General features: G+C 37.1%; 1 protein-coding gene across 1 annotated transcript; it reads right to left on the bottom strand.

Annotated features, from left to right (window-relative positions):
• Positions 1–1,898: 1,898 nt before the first annotated feature.
• Positions 1,899–17,895, bottom strand: LOC115413258 (calpain-1 catalytic subunit-like). Its single transcript, XM_030125992.1, has 22 exons — positions 17,824–17,895; positions 14,836–15,091; positions 13,965–14,034; positions 13,070–13,191; positions 12,850–12,983; positions 12,593–12,767; positions 10,770–10,844; positions 10,603–10,688; positions 8,491–8,565; positions 8,155–8,315; positions 6,994–7,160; positions 6,769–6,780; positions 6,450–6,658; positions 6,288–6,333; positions 6,104–6,172; positions 5,726–5,783; positions 5,578–5,639; positions 5,256–5,324; positions 4,412–4,490; positions 3,979–4,095; positions 2,560–2,612; positions 1,899–2,377 (listed from the first exon to the last, which is right to left on the bottom strand). The coding sequence occupies exons 2-22, from the start codon at positions 15,070–15,072 to the stop codon at positions 2,351–2,353; spliced, it is 2,103 nt and encodes a 700-aa protein (XP_029981852.1). The 5' UTR covers positions 15,073–15,091; positions 17,824–17,895; the 3' UTR covers positions 1,899–2,350.
• Positions 17,896–18,253: the final 358 nt, after the last annotated feature.

Below are 18,253 nucleotides of genomic sequence, written 5' to 3'. Positions count from 1 at the left end.
GCCATTCATGCAGCACAACATGAACAGAATCTATAATGTTTTTCCAAAGCTTACTATCCATGTTTTATTACACAAATACCAAATTATGTAAGATTTGTGTTCAGAAATGTTCTATTTTATGTCAAAACTCAGGAACTAAACCCTTGAATAGGTGAAACTCAGTCAGTAAAAGTAAATAATTTTGTGTTTCTACAGTTTCTTGCCCACATCTCTTCAATTACAGCCTTTTATTATTTCATTTAATTAGGCTTGAATAAATTTTGCAGAAATAAAATGTATTCCATGGATCACCTACTTCTTATTTACATCAGTGTCTGGGTTTGGAATATGTCCTGCATCAAAAAACACTACATTTTAATTAGCATCAACCAAGGTTATAATCGTTAACGAAAACGAATGAAATGAGGAAAACTAAAATTGAAAAAACATTTTCGTTCACTGAAATAAATAAAACTCTAATTAAAAGAAGAAAACGATAAGTAACTGAAACTGTATTGTGAGCTTACAAAACTAACTAAAACGTATAAAATTATGGATAAAATTCCCTTTGTTTTCGTCTTTGTCAATGTCGAATTGAGATCAGATTGGTTTATTTCACACCAGCAGTTTTAGCTAGCAGCATCATAGGACACTTCACAATCTGTCATGTCTGGTCACTGGTGGTTTCCAGTCGTCTTCTGGTCCCCACTTTACCTGGAACATACAGACTAAAGCTGGGACAAAACAGAAGAGTCCTGTCTGGGATTTACTTTAGTGATGAGTGGGGTCGTTTTTTTTTTTTTTGTGCTCACCGTGTGTGCGCGTGAGTGACAGAGACAGAGCGGAGCTAAGTGACAATGTCAGACAGGGATTTGAACTAGCATCCAGGTAAAAACTGGAGAGTTTATCACCATGAAAAGGCCTTCCAAGCCCTGAACTGCACAGTTTAGAAGAGGAGAAAAGAGGAGGATGAAAACTAATCCAATTACAGAGGTATGGAACCTGTTGGAATGTTAAAAAACATTTGATGGTACTAGCTACAGCTAGCTGAACTGAAATGAAGCAAAGTTGGCTAATAATGGAACTGGAGACGATTAAGAGATGAGATATCTGCTAAGGTGTGGTTTACTGATGAGGAACTGGGTTAGATATGTTTCTATATGTTTCTATGCGGTTTAACTGCTGGTTAGCTGGGTTATATATGTTTCTTTCTGGTTAAACTGCTGGCTGCTTTGTGTATCTCCTCTCACGCTTTGCACATCTTCACATTGTTTTCACGCAAGTGACGTTGTGTATGGATCACACCCTCCCCCAACCTGCTATAGGGAATTTATACATTGTACTGTACATGTGTTTGTGTCTGTGCTCAGTCAATGAGCCGCCCTAACACGACCCCCAAATAAAGTGTCCAGAGTAACCCGCTGATTCGCACCTCACTAATTTCTTTGAATAGGATGGTGCGGAAGATAAAATATATGAAATAACTAAAACTAATACTAAAACTAAACTAAACTAAAACTAAGCATTCAGAAAAAAAACAATAACTAATAGAAACTAGCAAACCTGCTCTAAGAACTAATTAAAACTAACTGAATTAGAGAAAAAAAAGTCAAAACTAAATAAAACTAAACTATAATGGAAAATCCAAAACTATTAGAACCTTGGCATCAACTTTTTATTGGTGTCGATGTTTTATAAAACAATCCCATTTTCCTCCAGTTAGTGTTGAGGGGCACATATAAAAGTCATTTACATTTTACCACTCAGATAAATGGAGAGCTTTAGGGAGACACATTGCACACAATAAAATAAATCAAAAGCAAAGTGATCTCATTTCTAAAATAGACTCCAGAAATTAAAGTGAAAATTTACCTCTGTTCATGGCTGAAAGGAATATACCAAGACAATGAAAACTGTTTGGATATTGTGTTTATTTGCTTAATTTTACAGTGAAAGTAGAAGCAGACTAATGCAAGTCAGTCAGTTACTGCTCAATTTTCAGATTCCACTCCAATGCTCAACTATTCAAAGACAATACAGGCTATTATGTTCTAACTCATGCAGAGTTTTTGAGTGGTCACAGGAAAAAACACCTTATGATTACAAAACTTTATCTTGAGCTTTTTGTCATTGCAACCTATATTTTGGTGATTGAACAGTGAGTGTAACAGACAAGTTTCCATGACATTAAACACAAGTACTCTACTTTTGTAGTGACATCCCTTATACTGTATTAGCTTAGTAAGCAAAGAACCTTTGAGGTCATTGTGGAATAGCTCATATGAAGAATAGGTGATTTGTTTCTTTTCCACAGCATCTGTCCCTGTAAATCCACAATGAATAGAGGCTGCAGCTTTTTAGCTTCATCTGATCAAGTGTACATTGAAATGTACATCCACTGCAAATGAAGAGGGAAGAAATGATCAGTGCATTTTAAACAGTAGGAATTCAACAAACACTCAAAGCATACACACTGAGAAATGTTCTAAAAATACACATAATTACCTTAACAGTAACAACAGTAGCTTCGAAATTTATCTTACTGAGACATATCGTTATGATGAGTTTGTTAAAACTTGCCTCTGATTCACGAAGAGCCATTGTCATCCCATCAGACAACTGCTTGAAGATTTCTAAAGAGAAAAAAGAATTACACAAAGAACTTTGAAAAAGAATGAACATCAAGTACATAATGTCTGACAAATTCCATGAAAAAAAAAAAAAGTCAGCCTCTTTTAACCCTTTCATGCATACTGGTCACTCCAGTGGACAGTTATTCTCCAGCTGTTCTCTTGTATATTCATGGGTTTTGTTGTTTTAGTTCCATATCAGCCAACACAGTGGGCACTTATGCATCATCCCATACACTGATATTCAGACCATTACTGAAACTTTACTGTTCTGGATGAACCTGATCTGCACTAACATGTTTCAGCGTTAATCAATTGTTATTTGTTAGAATTTTTTTTTTTTCATATGATTTCCATGAAAATAGTAATAACTAGCATTAGAATATATTAAAATGTGAGAAAACATCAGATTTTATTTATTTCATTGTTTTCATGTCACTTTCTGATATTGGGTTTTAAACATGTATCTTTATTTCAAAAGTTAAATGCATGGACATTTTTGTAACCCTATGAAAAAAACAAACAAACAAACTTGATCACATTGTTTTTTTTTCCATGCCTAGGGAGGAATAAAAACACTGAAGAAAAAAATCTTAAATAAGGTTCTCATTATTAATGCATGAAAGGGTTAAATAACAGCTTCATGTTTTTTAATCAAAATTTTATCTGTCACAATATGTGACATGACAGTATGTTGTCAGTAGAGGGCAGTATATATCACTTTTTTTTTTTTTTTTTTTTTTTTTTTTTTTTTACTACTGTCTGTGTTACAGATTTTGTAACACTGGAGTCTGGTCAGAATGTCAGGGTTCATTGGCCACTTTATTAGGTACATCTCTATGTGCTGTGTGTATGCTGTTGCCGTAGCTCATCTGCTTTAAGGTTTGACATGTGCATTCAAGGTTCCTCCTCTGCAAACATCACTGGTAACCAGTGATATAGTTGAGTTACTGTTATCTTTTTATCAGCTCAAACCTGCAGCTTATATTTTCCAGGCTGTTTTCTACAAACCTTAGGGATTGTTGTGTGTGTAAATGCCATTAGATTAGGCGTTTCTCAAGTACTGAGACCAGCCCGTCTGACACCAACATCCATGCCACATTCAAAGTCACTTCAGTCACCTTTCTTCTACATCCTGATGTTCAGCTTGAACTTTACCACATCATGCTTGCTTTGAGCTGTTGCCATGTGCTTGTCCAGTTTGACATTTTTTAAACAGATATGCCTAATAAAATGGCCAGTGGTATTTGACATGCTTTTACTACTTCCATTCACCACCAGATTCTCACACCCACCAATTTCACCTTACTCTGAATTTATTTGTTATTTATGGTAGACAGTATTGTTTTTTTGTTGTATAAATACTTACTGTACATGCATTCAAATCGCAGGACCAGACTGATGAAGCTCTCCAGTGTCATGTGTCCAGTGGATGCACCGTAACGCAGAGCCATCAGATTGAGCATGTCGTCACTGACTCTCATTCCTTGGAAAAATGTGCATAGAAGAAAAGACTGCAATGAATATATTTGCTGAATTTGAGATGATAGTTACCAGGCACAGGTATAACTATGAGTAAATTAAATAAATATGTATCCCCCTAATAATACAACCCATACTAGAGTAAAACTCAACTTCAAATACATGATATTAAAGTATTTATTGTGATATTTAATGTCTCTTTCATGCATTTTAATGTGAAAAGGATGAATGTAAGTTCAGGACTGAATTTCCTTTCTTTTTTTATGCTAAGCTCATCATGGTCGGCGTGCATGGTAAAGCAGTAGGTGCATTATTTCTACCTATTGCCATGATTGCATTCCTCAGCTCACTCAGTGACAGTGTTCCAGTTCTTGATACATCAGTGCGGAAGAAAATGTCCTGTTTAGAGAAAGATTATAGTCAGTTCAATAAAACAGCAAAAACACACAAACCAGGACTGGACCAGTGTTGGATAGTTCTATTTGTAACTAGTGCATTGACCTGTGGGGATCCACAGGTTCTAGATGTGGTAGTTTTTATGCTGTTGTGTATTCATGCATGCTGTACCGCATTTGTCCAGCAGTCACCGCCAAAGCGCTGTGGGTATAGCAACGTGATTGTAAGGCCCTTGTATTCCAAAATTACTAATATCTCCCAAAATATTGGTCCTATCAAGTTGCCGTTTCCACTAGTGTGTTCCTTGACCAAAAATACAAATGTATGCCAAACTGCAGCAGTCTGCTCTTTCTGGATTTTGTCTGAATCCTGAGACACATACATGCACACAGAGGCCACTTGGCTTTTAAAATATAGATGCATTAGGTTACAGATGACTGGCTACCCTCTTAAAATGTAGTAAGCAACATAACTATTTTAATTATTTCATCAAAATAACATAACATCAGAACAACAGCTGAAAAGTCTTGAAAACCTGTATACAAACAAATTCAGAGCCCTATTCTGATTTCAGAGAGAAAATGTTGAATTTCCAGCTCTAACGGGCCTTATTGACTATCTACTATGGCTCTTATATTCTGCACAGAACCTTTTTATGGAAAGAATTTATTAAGTTGTAACCCCTGATCACTAAGTTACCATCAGCACTAATACAGAGTAAAATAGTCATGTGTCCAAACTTAAGTTATTACAAATTCATTTGTTTACCTTATAGGTGACAACCTTCTTCCACAGACGAACAAATTCTTGACTGTTCAGTTTGCCTGTAATTGAGGTCTAGTACCCAAACATTAAGGTATTAAAACCTGCACATGTTGTGTCATGTCAGAATCTGACATTTAAAATCGAGGGATGGGATTTGGGGATGACAAAAAACAGGCAGGTTTCAGCCTGTACGCATTCACAAACATTATGCAACGTATATTTACTAGATGCACTTAAGCTGTTCAGCAGCTCAAAAGGAGGAATATGTAAAGAGTGTTTGAATGTTTCTCAAACAACAACTGACAAACATCAGGACAGAGGATACGTCCATCAGAGCTACCATACTACGACAGGCATCAACGCTGAAGCCTCCAGCTTTAAGGTCTCCTAAAATGAATAGAAACAAAGACGTAAACAGTACAAAATGATCACTAATGCAAAGTTTGAATGTGTGAATATCTTAGAGTTCAAACCTTTCAGGATGTTTTCATTCAGAAGTTTCTGAAGCTGCTCAGCATCAACTTCTTCATACTAGAAATTTGATGAAAACAACATAATGACAGGGATTAACTTCAGTACTGACAGCATTTAAGAAGCTTTCTGTAAAATACATCTTGAAAGAATGAAACACTGCATTTTGTTTCCAGCCAAAGAGTCTCCTGCTTATATGTTGGCGGTTTTGATGATCTTTATATTCAGACTTTAACATTCAACTTACAGGGATACATCATTTAATAGCTCTAAACGTACAGAAGTAGCTCTAAAATCACAAAGAATAGGATAATAAGAAAAATGGCATATGTTTTAATATTAACATGCTGTATTTTCATGTATCATTAAATACCAGTTACCTTGTCAGAGAACTGCCGGAAGAAGGTTTTCTTATTGTCGTCATTCCCTCCATTTTCAACTGCCATGGGCTGTAAAAAAAAAAAAAAAAAAAAAATAGACGTTATGTAAAGTCAGTGTCTGTATTTATACTTATTGTAATGATCATGTTCACACATCAGTGACACATCTTTACATTGTACACACCTCTTCAGCATGTTTATGTTCATGATTATGGCCTCCAGAATTCTCACTGATGTGACAGAAAAGGTGAAATGAGGACATTACTCAGACTGTGGAATATGGGATATAAACTGGTTTTGGGTCTAAAACAATAGAAGTCAGTAATGGTTCAATAGGGTAACTAACTGGACATGGGTCTCTGCCTTGGCGAGGATGGTCAGGAGGAAGGACGCTGTCTCATTGGGTCCAAAAGTAGATGGCACAATCAGGTAGTCGCCTGGCTTCAACATCATGAACTCCATCACCTCACGGGCATCCATGTAGGGTTTTGTTTGTACAACAGGTCTGTTCGTCTTGAAGAAAGACTGTGGAAACTTCCCCATCTCTCTCTTGTACTGTAATATTGATTTTTTAATTTTTATTTTTTAAGTTTGTTTATTTTCTGAACTGTATTTTAGAGTCAGTCTGTTCCTTAGACGTGATTAGGTATCAAAATTGAACTTACTTCATCTGGGACCTTGGAGGAAGTCAGTAGAAATGAGCATTCAAAAAAAAAAAAAAAAAAAGAAAGAAAGAAAGAAAGAAAGAAATTACTCTTTTGTGTTTTTATTTTCCTTTTCATTTCATATGATTACTTCCAGATGACAGATACTTCATATATCTGTGTCTAACATACAGCAGAGAGTACAGTCATATGAGTGTTGTTTCACAAATAAAAAGGATAACGTACCTCAAATACTGAAAATCCGATATGCAGATTTTGGACCAGACGTCTGTTCCTCTTGTCGGGTTTTTGCATGAGAGACACCAGCATGTTTTTTCCTCCCTGGGTCTTGGCGCAGTCACCAAGTAAGCTTTCAATCTTCACTCGATACTGTGGATTAGTCCAGAAGCTCTCTGTAAGGCAATGGGGGAAATATTTTCCCTTATTCCCAAGACAGTCATAAAAGTATCAAAAAGTACCCCATCTCTGAATGGTGATGAATCCCTTAAAAATATATACAGTTTAGATCTTGATCCGGATTTTAGCCATTTTCTATATAGGACTCACTCAATTTTCAACTTGAAATGTCATTTAGTGTCTGAGTTACACACGTATACAAACACAGAACTAATTGAAATACACTTGCAGGGACTAGGGTAATAATATGAAGTTTACATTTCCTTAAAGTACCCATATTTCTCATTCATCCTCCAGCAGTGGTTCCTTGAATCATCTATAAAACTGGGCAAAAACATGCATGTGTCAGTAGTGCTTTTATTCATAAGACTGAAGTGAATGGAGCTGTTTATCAGTGTTCCTTAAATGCATAGTGTATAAGTGAATGCACTGCACTGTTTAACTTCTGAGTGAAAAGTTATCAAGTTTGTCATTGTATTCAGCTTGTATTCAGTGTGACAGACTGTCTTGGTACTCAGGTTACAGTCTGTGCATGCTTACAGGTTCTCATGTTGATGGAGGTAGTAGAGCTGTCTTAAATCTCTCCTATACTATTTAATCTCTAGATATTTACGTGTTTTTGACAATGCAGTACATTGTATGGATTCTATTGCAAAGGCACGTCAATGCACACGTATTTATTTGCATGAGTGTTTTTAAGTTCATGTAGCTGACTTAGTTTCTTGTGGCGTTTGTTGTTTCTTAGCTTAAATTTCTTGATGTCAGTTCTTTGGCATGTCTCTGGCTAAACTCTTCGTGAACTGCTTTGATGAGACAGGTTCAGACAGTTGCCTTTCATTATATGTGACCTTTTCTGTAATGTTTGATCCAAATTGTAAAATGCCTACTAGTCAGTCAGCCATTGCAGACCTTCAGCCCTGTTAGACCATGTCCACTATGGTGCGATTGTAATAACCCTCACAGAGGTGAGTCCACATTTCCTTAAAGTACCCATGTTATTCATGCATCCTCCAGCAGTGGTTCCTGCAACCCATCTGCCCTCATAGAAGGAGGTGTTCCAGTGGCATGAGGAGCTTCCATCAAGGAATTCAGGACACAGGCAGCAGATGTCAAGATCCGAGTAGAATTTACAGAAGTCTTCCATGAGCATCCTGGTGACATTAGAGAAGAACTTACATAACACACAGATTTTAATGTGTGATATTAAGCACTAAACACAAACTACTGCTGAGGCTTTATGGATCAGTACAGTTTATAAGAATCCAAGTGTTTTTCTTCTGTGTCTCATAATTTCACATTCCTATTTTTTTGATGAAATATTCTTACCAAAACTCTCCATCATCAGCCACTTCACGGCACATCTCACGGTCTTGAGGACTCACTGTTTGCCACAGAGGTGACCTGTAGAGATAATATGTCAGTGTAAGAAGAGGAAGTTATGCAACTGGGTATTATTTTGCTCTATTCTTTAAAGACTGCCTGTGTCAGAGCATGTCACAAAATGCTCCTGCACGTCCAGATCATGGCTTTGCTCTTTAAAATTTAGGTTAGACCTGAGGTTTGGAGCCAGGAGATTCTCTGTAAAACTAAAGGAAAAATCTTTGTTGGAAATGATCTCAGCTTGGGTTGGAACTCAGCAGGAAACACCTGTTACAGTTAATCTAAAAGTCAGGAGGCTGAAACAAAACAGCAATAGGTTGCATCTTTTCTCATTAATTTTTATTTATTTTAATATGTATTTCGCTCCTACTATTAAGCAACTGTGCTAATGGGAAAAGGGCTTCCTCCAGTGGCAATTTCTCACAGACTGCAAGGGAAGCCCGGCTTCCCCTAAAATTATGAAAATTAAATGGTTAAATATGTACGGTTGTGTTGACATTTCATTGACTACAAATGTGTTAGAACACGTTCATCTCACAGACGAGTTCGTTCAGAATCAGCTTTATCACAAATCAACGGACTTGATGTTGTTCACTTCTCATACATTCCCGTTGCGCTGTTTTCTCATTCGATCTCTGCACAGTGCATTTGCCCGTAGACGCTCAGCGTCCATGCACTTCAATGGGACTGAGTGGAACAGTTTTTTTTCATTGACTCTAAACTGGACAGTAATTGGATAAATGCCACAATGTTGTCCCGCCCCCGGACGCCGGGTGTCTCTGGGTGTGAATGGAGCTGTGGGCGGAGCTTGGGCGGGCTGGACGCCAGGATTCTATGTGCTGATTGGAGGATCAGTCAAAAGGCTGAATCCCGTTTGATTGACAGCTATTTTCAGATCTACTCCTTCACTGACACAGTTCAGTTTAATACCGTCGCACATTCTGCTGTGAAATCAGAGAAACCACTATTAAATTACTTGTTCATTTCTTGCACTGTAAATAAAACACACTCATTGTACTATCTTGTTTCAATTTAACATAGTTTCAACGTTTTCTTGTTTACTTGGTACGACACGACCATTTTCTTAAAAAGGAACAGATGGCCGAATTTATATTTAAATAACTTGACTTTTTTTTTTTTTTTTTTTTTTTTTTTTTTTTTTTTTTTTTTTTTGGATGTAAGCTGGCAGTGAGCTTCCCCTGTCTGAAAGATGAGCAGCCGCCTCTGGTTTCCCCTGTATTTGAAATTGAATGTGAACAAACATTGAACTTAACTTAACGTACTTTTCAACTCAGCAGCCAAAATACATTGTATGGAAAGACATTTGTTTCTTTATTCATCAATCAACTAGAATAGATTTTCAACCAAAAAAGAGATTTGAGAGCAAAAGCTTTTAACTCGCAAGCAAAGAGGACTGATTTATAAGCAAAATTATCTTTTTTTTTTTTTTTTGCCACTTACTGTCTTTTGCTCTTAAATCTCTTTTTTGATTACAAATCTATTCTATTTGATTGATGAATAAAGAAACAAATGTCTCTCCATACCATTGTAATGTAAGTGATATTTTTTTAAAAATGCTGCTGTAAAACAAAATGACCCCAGAGGCACATGGAGACCCATTGCGCAAATTATATCCTGGATTTTGCTGATGATAATTTGATATATTTGTTAACAGAAATGTTTAAATCTGTGTAGAAATGAATGGAAAACTACTATAATGCTCCCATCTATTGAACTAGAAGAACAAGTACAGATTGGGGGTTTTGTCACATTTTATGAGTAAACGTTGGCCAGACGACTAATCCCTGAATGATACCTATTCAGCTGCAGTATACTGTAGATACTGTATATTGCAATAGAGTAATATCAGACATAAAATAAACAACATCACTTACATTTAGTGATTTTATTGACACTTGTTGGATAAACAGTTGACAGTTTGGGGCTTATCCTCAAACATGACCTCACCAAACATACCACATTGGAGATGACCGAGAAGCATATAAGTTAAACATAAGCAAGTTCAGTAGTGTGTACCAGAGTGGGTCTCATTCTTACTGGTCACTCCAGTCTCCGTTCCACTCTCCTTTGCCCCATGGGTTCCACAAACGCACCAGGTTCACTACAGTCCCTTGGCTCACCAGCTATTGTCATCAAAGAAAACACCTTTATTCATCAGCCACTATGAGCAAAGAATAGCTTTTAAAAATAAATACAGTTTTGACCTGTTTGACACCAGTAACAGTGTAAGCATGGCCTTGGACCAGTCCGTTTGGTAACACAGTGTTAGCAGACGTCTCCTGCAAGAGAGTGACAGAGTCATAATTATGATTATGAAGTTTAAGTAACATCAGATGGACTTAATAAAGAAAGAATTAAAGATGTATATAAAGGCTAATCAAATATGAATTTAGCTGCAGCCATGCTAAACAAGTCAGTGGTAAAATGTCAGCTTGATCATGAAATTCTCAACCTGAACTAGAGGTACATTCTATGTTCTGTCTGAAACGTCTTAAATCTTATCACATCAGCCAAGTATCAACCTGATAATCATCTGTCATGCAAGATTAGACTGCTGCTATAGACAACTACAATGCCTTCTTTTTCCCAAACCCTTTTTCTGTGAATGTTCATTATAGCAACATGTTATGTCCTGAACACATGCCTTTGCTCATTTCACACAGTTTTATGGAATCAAGTTTAGAGTGCAGTGATTAAGGAGGCCCCTTAGGGTCATTATGCTACATCGTGTTCTTATCGTTCTAAAAGCAGAGTTCACACTAAATCCACAAAGAATGGATCGTTCATCGTAATAGAACTCTGAGTTCCAAAGCACGCTAATGCAAACATGTCCAAAAAGTTTTGCTCCTGCATGCTGTTTGTCCTTATTTGTCCTTAATGTGCTAGTGTTTCCTGTTTTCCTCCACATTTCAGCAGATATCCATGTCTATATCTGTATCCATAATGCAAAGTGCAGAGATCGATACACTCAAATTGTGTCTTTACTTTAGCAAAGATGAGCGCCTAGAGAACTCTCCATAACCACAAACCAACTTTTATATGTTTTGCTTCTTCTGCCTCCCCACAGATTTGATGAAAAAGATAGCGATACAAAGAATGTAGAGTGAATGTTCTTAAAGTAAACTCCAGCTTTCTGTGTAATTTCATTGCATTAGACTAACTACACATCGCACTTTGCACTGACCATTTATGAAAGGTTGCATCAAAGCTTATTTGCATTAAAAGGCATCAAATGTATGAATATTCTCTCTAACCTGTAAATTGCAGACGCACCTCAAAATACTGTTTGACTGGCAGCTCAGTTTGCAGTGAATTCCACCCTTAGCTAATGCCTTGTGAATTACATAATGTATTTTTATTTAATTTGTGCCAGTTCAGTTTCTGCAAAAGCTTCTTAAGGTTTAATTACTTGTTTAAGTAAATCACATGTGACAGGGAAGTACTTCAGTAAATTATTATATATAATACAAGTGTTTACCTTAACCTACGGGGGTTGAGGAGGAAAAATGCAAGGCACTAGGAACAGAACTGGTTTTTATCCCTAAATGTCAAATGAAATGTGTATAGAACTAAACATTTCTCAAGTTCCTCGTGTCATGTGTCTTATAAACAGTTAAACATCACTGACATCCTGGTCCTTCTCATTGATGCTCAGTATGAATACATTCCAAAATCAGTTGTAATTATTTAAAAGAGTTTATCTTGCATTGCAAGCTTTTCTTAGCCCTAAGAGGCGGTAGACATGTAGTAGTGTGGTGACATGCATAAATACAACCTTCAGGCAGAGCGACAGACTTTATAATTACTTTTAAAAAGACAGAGGTGTGTATTCCTGTTCATACATGCCAACAAATGTCGCAGCCAATTGGGGTCCCTTCAAGAAAAAAAGTAGTCCCTTTTCCTCCCTCCGGCTTGATGGTGTGTTTAGTTAAGCCTACGACAAAGAGGTAGGAACTCTAAACCTGTTACACCCACCTGTCACTCACCACTGTTCAGGCAGACAATACCAACCAATCTTCATGCTTACCCCCTGATGAGTACCACATCCCATCAGTGATTTGGACTGTCCAGCTCTGAGCATCAGATCCCACAGGTTTGGAGGGGGATGTGAGAGGTTCACACACATGTGAACGCCACCGGTGAAGTCCACCAGAGCCTCAGCTGGAGTTCCAGCGTTCATGTCTGAATAAGAACCACACACCCTAACAGAAGCAGATGGATGGTACATTCAGTGACTTCTGAAAAAAGTCAAAAACTGAGAAACAACACTTTGCTTTTCCATACTTGGCATATGCTTTCTCCAGCAAAGCAGGCCAGAATTCAGTCAGGTCTTTGGAGTGAACGAAGATTAGACGGCCATTGATTGTGGGCAACTTGTCATCAATGATAACATCAACCCACCTCCCAAATCTCCAGAACTGAAAGGAAATTGTAAATGTCTTGATTAGATAAATTAAGAGCTGCTTCAGTGTTATCAGAATACCAGACAGTGCTGTGTATTCACCCTGAAGTGGAACAACCCGCAGTAGTCGTCGTCATCAAATGTTTGCTCTAGAGGGACAACCTGCTGGAAGATGTGATCCTGGAACGTCAGAGCACCAATAGATGCAAGAAGCCAGCAGTCTCCTGAAAAATATTTGCACTGACTTGTCAGAAAAGTATACTGAGGCATGACAGTAAAATACACAGGCTGTAGATTACACAGGAAATGCAAGCAGAGGGGCAGAACATTTATTTGATGTTGGCTCGTCTCAGGACTTTTTACTTATAATGGGCGAAGTTTCACATGTCTGTAGCAGCAAAACTGTTGGCTGAATTCATACCAAATTGGGTTTATAGATTGCCAGTGACCCAGAATAGATGTGATTAGATTTTGAGAAAAATAGGTCAAAGTTCACATTTTTTCTGATTTTTTTTAATATCTTTTTTCTTCTCCTATTTACTTATAATGGGCAACATCTCAAATGGCTATAAAAACATCAATTTTGTTTCAGTTTACTTCAAACTTGGCACATACGTATATAGAGGCCACTGATATGCTGACATCAGCTGGATCAATGCCAAAATAAGCTACAATACGTGTGGGGTGGGGGGTTTGTTGTGTCTGACACCACTTGTTACAAATAGCATCCATTTACTGGAAAAAAGGCCTCACCATGACTTTGCCCTAGATTGTGTTCATTCACAAATAACTGATGAGAAACAACAACAGTAGATATAATGTTCCCATGACTCGACGCAAAGTTCAGATAATGACTGACTCACTAATTCCCAACTCCCCTCAACAATTAGCATGTATGAGTCTAACCAGTGGAGTTCTTATCTCTGCCTGCTGTCTGCAGTTGTACTGTAAGATGCATTGATTTACTGAAAGCAACAAATGTTTGTAGTTTTCTTACCAACCATGCCTTGTCCAAAGTCAAATCTGGAGACCCCATCAACAACAAAAGATGGATTGGAAACAATTTTCTGAAAAAGAAATATTGACACTAGTCTTTTTAATGATATCATTTTAAATCCCTATTTAACCCACTGAACAATGATAAGTATCAGTATCTTATTCTTCAACATACATCATGTTTTTGATACCAACAGCTAAACGACAGCAGCACACTTTTTAGTTTTACACATGGTTTTGTGTCTATATTTATAATGAAGCACTTTGGCCCCCTGGTTGTCTGTTCAATGACAATGTATGTGTCTGTTTAACCCATAAAGATCCAAACATCTACCAACAAACAAAATCATCCACTGATCTAAACTGTTTAATTCCTGTTGATCCACAAATCCTATCAATACATGTAAATAATTGGTATAAAATGCAGTTTGTCATCTTTTCATGGTCATCAGTTATGACCCATTTGGATGTTCAGAGGCTCTGTAGTGAACGTGGAAACACTGTCATCTTCTACATCATTGATTCACCAGTAAAACCCATGGAGTTGGATCAATGACAGTGGATAGAGACACTTACCTTTACCTAAAAAGTCACATTTTATTCAGTTTTTTCTGTTTCGGATATAATAGCCCTCAACTTTAATCTGAGTATTTATAAACATCTACATGATCAGTGAATGAAATATAGTTTATACTTGAAAATGCAAAATACAGAGCATAATATTAGAATGATAAATCAGTTAAGAAAGGTTAAAAATAGAGAAAATTTCATTTGGGAACTGACACAAAAGTAACACTGGGTCTTTATGGGTTAAGCATCAGCTGTTAGTTTAATATAAGATCACATGTGCACTTTCAACCTGAAACACTCACCGCCGGTCTCAGCCATTGTACTCGGTTCAAGTCTGAAGGGGTCAGTATGTCCTCGCCGATGGAGGTTTTGTCTGGAGGGAACATGTCATCTATGTACCTGACTCGGCGGATCAGACAGTACTGTTTCAGCTGCTGGTAGTCTTGGTTGAGGAACTTCTCAGGATTGGTGACGGTCCTACGGCCATCTTTGGAGTGACGTGCATTCAAGATGCTCATACACACACCAGGAGCCGTCATTGTGCTGTGATGTCAGAGGCTACGATCAGTCAAAAAGAATCATGACATCAAAATGTTGCTTTGGAGATTAATAAAAAGAATCAGTCAGAGGACATAAACCTCTACCATGACAGTTCAGCATAGTATGATCAATATCTGCATTTAGACAAGATTTGATTTGACATTCTAGAGGAAAAGCTTAAGTTTAAACTTGAAAGAAATCTGTACAGAAAACATTGTGATTTTGAGAATCTTTATTTGTCACTATGCCATATGTATACAACTGGAATTTCCACATTCATAACTTTCAAAATAATTAAATAATCTAAATGCTATTTCAGGGTATGAAACTGTAACTTGTTACCTACATCTTGCAGAAAACCCCATTTCATTTGGTTCAGTGGTCACAGGGAAATGTGGATCTTTGTAAAGCATGTCATGGGTTCATTTCTTCCAAGTTTGGCACTTGGATGCTCTTTGCATCTATATGAATGAAAATATTTTGCTCACAACTGACAGGGCAGCTAACAAATGCATTCAAATTCTCTGCATAACATTATATCAGTGGTGTGTACTCATGTGAGGTTTTGTTGTTGAAAGATTTAATATCTTTGTTTAATCATTCATTTTCACACCTTACCAAGATTTGCAAAACTCAGAAATCTGCTTCCTTTTTGATGTAATTCCTTGTTAATTTCATCAGTTGAAAATGAAAAGAAACAAGCAGTCACCTTTTCAAAAGAGATATTTTTGTGCAAGAACACAATGAACAACTTCGTATTATTAAGACGTCAACACAATGGACAACGCATCTCCTTACAAAACTTGGTGGGAAGGGACTTCTGACCTGCTTTACAAAGATCCCCATTTCTCTGTGACCGCTGAAGCAAATTGAATGGGGTTTTCTGCAAGATGTAGGTAATAAGTTACAGTTTCATGCCCTGAAATAGCATTTTGATTGATTCACTATTTTTAAAGTTATCATTGAAGAAAGTCTGATTGTAATTTTTTTTTTGGGACATACAGTAAAATAAATGCAACACTCTGAAACTGAACCTCTGTATTTAACTCATCATTAGCTGAACATGCAGGAACACACCACACTTTGCAGATTAGAAGGAATGGGCTGCCACATCAGGTGCCCCGGGAAGAAATGGGAGGTTAAATGCCTTGCTCAAGGGCATGTTACCCAACAATTTCTCTGCCTGGTTCAAGAAATGGAACCAGCAACTCTTCAGTAACACTCCACTTCTCTAGCCTTCTAGACCACAATTACTGTGACCTTTCCCTTCAACATTTTTGGAAATCAAACTTTCTGTTTTTTATTGTTTCATCTCTTAACCCGGAAAGACCCAAACATCCACTGGCAACCAAAAGCATTACTGATCTAAACTGTTTAATAACTTCTGATCCACTAACCCTATCAATCCATGTAAATAACTGGTGGAAAATATAGTTTTTCGTCTTTTCATGGTCATCAGATATGACCCATTTGGACGTTCAGAGGCTCCGTAGTGAACGTGGAAACACTGTCATCTACAACACTGATTCACCAGTAAAACCCATAGAGTTGCATCTATGACAGTGGATGGAGAAACTTGGTTAATGTTCAGATATTGATAGATTTGCCTAAAAAGTCTGTTTTTCTTCACTTTTCTGTTTTTGATATAATAACCCTCAACTTAATCTGAGCTTTTATGAAGATCTGTACGATCAGTAAACTATATACAAGAAAATCCTGGATTTTCACTGAAAAAATGCAAAATACAGAGGATAATATTACTACATATGGTGATAAATTATATAACTAGAAGCACTCGGAGAGCGCACACCTTCGCCAAGGCTGATCAGTGGCCCCCCCCGTGGGCCACCCCACGCCAAGGAGGTTATGTTTTTGCCAGGGTTTGTTTGTTTGTCTGTCTGTCTGTCTGTTAGTGTACAACATAACTCAAAAAGTTATGGACAGATTTTGATGAAATTTTGTGGTCTGCGCCCCCCCCCCCCGTGGGCCCCCCACCCCCGATCACCACCAAAATTTAATCATTTCTTCCTTATCCCATTTCCAACAAACCCTGAAAGTTTCATCAAAATCTGTCCATAACCTTTTGAGTTATGTTGCACACTAACGGACAGACAGACAGACAGACAGACAGACAGACCCTGGCAAAAACATAACCTCCTTGGCGGAGGTAATAAAAGGTTAAATAGAGAGAAATATTCATTTGGGAACTGACACAAACATCACACTAGGTCTTTACGGGTTAAAGTTTCATCTGCTGTCATTTTCTCAAACTGTGGATACTGACATGTTTATGGACAGACAAATGCCAGTAAAAACAGAACCGCCTTGGTGATGATAATTTATATTTCTGTTGTAGTCTTCACAACCAGCAATTATATTAAATTAACAAGATTTTTCTCACGATAACCAAACCATGCCAGCCTATTTTTCCTCAAGCTACTCATCCTGATTGAACCTATTTCATAACCACAACAAAGATTTTAGGCCTCAGTTTAATTCCAAGAGGTGATTAAATCCAACCACGAAGTTTCTCATTTTAACTCATTTCCACCAAATGAAGTTAGTTCTGCATAAAAAATAATAAAAGCAATAATAAAGTAAATAAGTGCCACCTCTTACACCCCACATCTACATCTGAACAGTCACTTCCTGCTATTATATATTAAATATAACACATAACTAGTTATTAAGTATCAAGTGTTAATCAACTTGCACAGAAAGTTACTGGAAAGTAAAGATCTTAATCTTACCCTTAAAAACCAGAGTCTAAGTGTGGAGCCTGGATGAACTGGTATGTGCAGCTGGAGAAACCTGAAGCTTTTATATACGGTGCCAAATGCCTGAGGCTGAAAACTGCACATTTGGTGAACAAGATTCGCTACTTGAAATTACGCAACATAAGCAGCCTTATATATGAGTAGCTAAAGATGACAGATAGTGACTTGGGAGAACCAAAAGAACATGTATATGCAAGTTAATAAATCTGCTGAGTGTCCTTATTCGCCTTCCTTATTCTGCACATATAAATTTAAACTAAGTGATTGGGAGAAAAAAATGCATTACAAGAATAACACATAATGTTTGTAGTATTTATTTTTACTGAAACAATTTATTAAAAAGTTAGACATGATTTCATCCACATTGCATTTATTGTCTGTCTGCAGGAAACAGAGTACATTC

This window comes from Sphaeramia orbicularis, chromosome 22 (assembly GCF_902148855.1).
Source record: "Sphaeramia orbicularis chromosome 22, fSphaOr1.1, whole genome shotgun sequence".
NCBI lineage: Eukaryota > Metazoa > Chordata > Actinopteri > Kurtiformes > Apogonidae > Sphaeramia > Sphaeramia orbicularis.
This window is presented reverse-complemented; position numbering and strand designations above follow the sequence as displayed.

Excerpts from the sequence above, each read along its gene's own strand:
- LOC115413258 (XM_030125992.1), bottom strand. The coding sequence starts at position 15,072 with ATGACGGCTCCTGGTGTGTGTATGAGCATCTTGAATGCACGTCACTCC. Across the intron at positions 14,035-14,835 it reads TACAATGGCTGAGACCGGCG|AAAATTGTTTCCAATCCATC; the intron begins GTGAGTGTTTCA and ends TTTCTTTTTCAG. Across the intron at positions 6,173-6,287 it reads AACATAAACATGCTGAAGAG|CCCATGGCAGTTGAAAATGG; the intron begins GTGTGTACAATG and ends TTTTTTTTACAG.